Source organism: Blennius ocellaris (genome assembly GCF_963422515.1).
Source record: "Blennius ocellaris genome assembly, contig: SCAFFOLD_59, whole genome shotgun sequence".
NCBI classification, from domain to species: Eukaryota; Metazoa; Chordata; class Actinopteri; order Blenniiformes; family Blenniidae; genus Blennius; species Blennius ocellaris.
The window spans coordinates 17,501-19,483 of record NW_027661849.1 but is presented as its reverse complement, the minus strand read 5'-3'; the positions used below and the strand labels follow the sequence as shown (position 1 = coordinate 19,483).

The 1,983-nt window shown below is 36.4% G+C and overlaps 1 protein-coding gene across 1 annotated transcript in view; it reads right to left on the bottom strand.

Moving 5' to 3' along the window:
* Nucleotides 1–1,769: 1,769 nt before the first annotated feature.
* Nucleotides 1,770–1,983, bottom strand: part of LOC308148756 (homeobox expressed in ES cells 1-like) — a gene marked incomplete at both ends in the record, with an annotated part of 1,689 nt that continues 1,475 nt past the window's right edge. Inside the window, one exon of the mRNA XM_080522265.1 lies at nucleotides 1,770–1,925. Within this exon, the coding sequence (XP_080378391.1) occupies nucleotides 1,770–1,925 (156 nt within the window). The remainder of the gene's footprint in view (nucleotides 1,926–1,983) is intronic.

The following is a 1,983-nucleotide window of genomic DNA, read 5'->3' as shown; positions in this document are numbered from 1 at the left end:
CACAAATCCTCCGAAGAAAGCCCAAATGTTACCAGCAGATTCCTGCACTACACACATTCATCAGTCCCTCCACTTCCGGGACACGCACTGGGGCCACGCACGGGGGCGGGGGGGGGGGGGGGGATCCACCAATCAGCGGCCGCCGCGTAATTCATCCTGTTCCCCGTGAGGATCTAAAATAAACATTTTAATTAAATTAAATTAAAAAATGGACAGAATCTTTATATTTAAATTGATTTTTTAAATTAAATCAAATCAAATCGAATCGAATCGAATCAAATCGAATCAAATCAAATCAAATCAAATTAAATTAAATTAAATTAAATTAAATTAAATTAAATTAAATTAAATTACATTACATTACATTAAATTACATTAAATTACATTAAATTAAATTAAATTAAATTAAATTAAATTAAATTAAATTAAATTAAATTAAATTAAATTAAATTAAATTAAATTAAATGTAATTGAAATTTAATTTTATTTTATTTTATTTTATTTTATTTTATTTTATTTTATTTTATTTTATCAAATCTGATTAAATTAAATTAAATTAAATTAAATTAAATTAAATTAAATTAAATTAAATTAAATTAAATAAAGTTTAATTTAATTTAATTTAATTTAATTTAATTTAATTTAATTTAATTTAATTTAATTTAATTTAATTTAATTTACAAAAAGAATAACCAATGACAAATGTTACAAAAGTGGCAGTATTTTTTTGCTTGACAATTTAAAAAAATTTATTAATTTTTTTAATGCCTGGAACAGCAGTATATTCTAAAACCCAAAATGTAAAAAAAAATTTTTTAATTATTTGACATTTACAGCATCTTAAATGTTTGGGTAAATATTATTCAAGTCTAAGATGATGAATAAAAAAATCTAATCTAATCTAAAAACATACAAATAAATAGCCATAAAAATACAAGTTCTTGCTTTAAAACATTACACAGAGCGACAAATAAGACAATAATGAAGACAACCTCTGAGAAAATAGTGATGACAGAAATACGGAACATCCAAAAAGAACAGTGTAATGGCTTTTCCACACTCATCTTTCTTGTGATGTTCAGAAAGAAGAAGATCAAAATACAGAAACTTAAAGAAAAGTCAATGTTGATGAGCAGAGAATAGCTCAATGGTGGACGTTAAGAAAGCCGTTCAGTCTTTCTTCAGCACCAGTTCTGCTGTCCTCCTGCTGTCTTGACCAGGAGATGGGAAGTCGCTGACCTTGTTTCCTGCCTGAAGGTCATTCATGGTCAGAGACCAGGAGATGGGAGGTGAGCTCCAGCTGGTCTCTGACCTTGTTTCCTGCCTGAAGGTCATTCATGGTCAGAGACCAGGAGACGGGAGGTGAGCTCCAGCTGGTCTCTGACCTTGTTTCCAGCCTGAAGGTCATTCATGGTCAGAGACCAGGAGATGGGAGGTGAGCTCCAGCTGGTCTCTGACCTTGTTTCCAGCCTGAAGGTCATTCATGGTCAGAGACCAGGAGATGGGAGGTGAGCTCCAGCTGGTCTCTGACCTTGTTTCCAGCCTGAAGGTCATTCATGGTCAGAGACCAGGAGATGGGAGGTGAGCTCCAGCTGGTCTCTGACCTTGTTTCCAGCCTGAAGGTCATTCATGGTCAGAGACCAGGAGATGGGAGGTGAGCTCCAGCTGGTCTCTGACCTTGTTTCCAGCCTGAAGGTCATTCATGGTCAGAGACCAGGAGATGGGAGGTGAGCTCCAGCTGGTCTCTGATCTTGTTTCCAGCCTGAAGGTCATTCATGGTCAGAGACCAGGAGATGGGAGGTGAGCTCCAGCTGGTCTCTGACCTTGTTTCCAGCCTGAAGGTCATTCACGGTCGTCTGGACCAGCTGCAGGCTGCTCTCCCGGAGGGAACGCCTCAGTTTTGCTCGCCGGTTCTGAAACCAGATCTGACAGAGGGAAAGTGGAGCTGCTGACGATCATGGGAAGATATTAAAGGGCATCTTT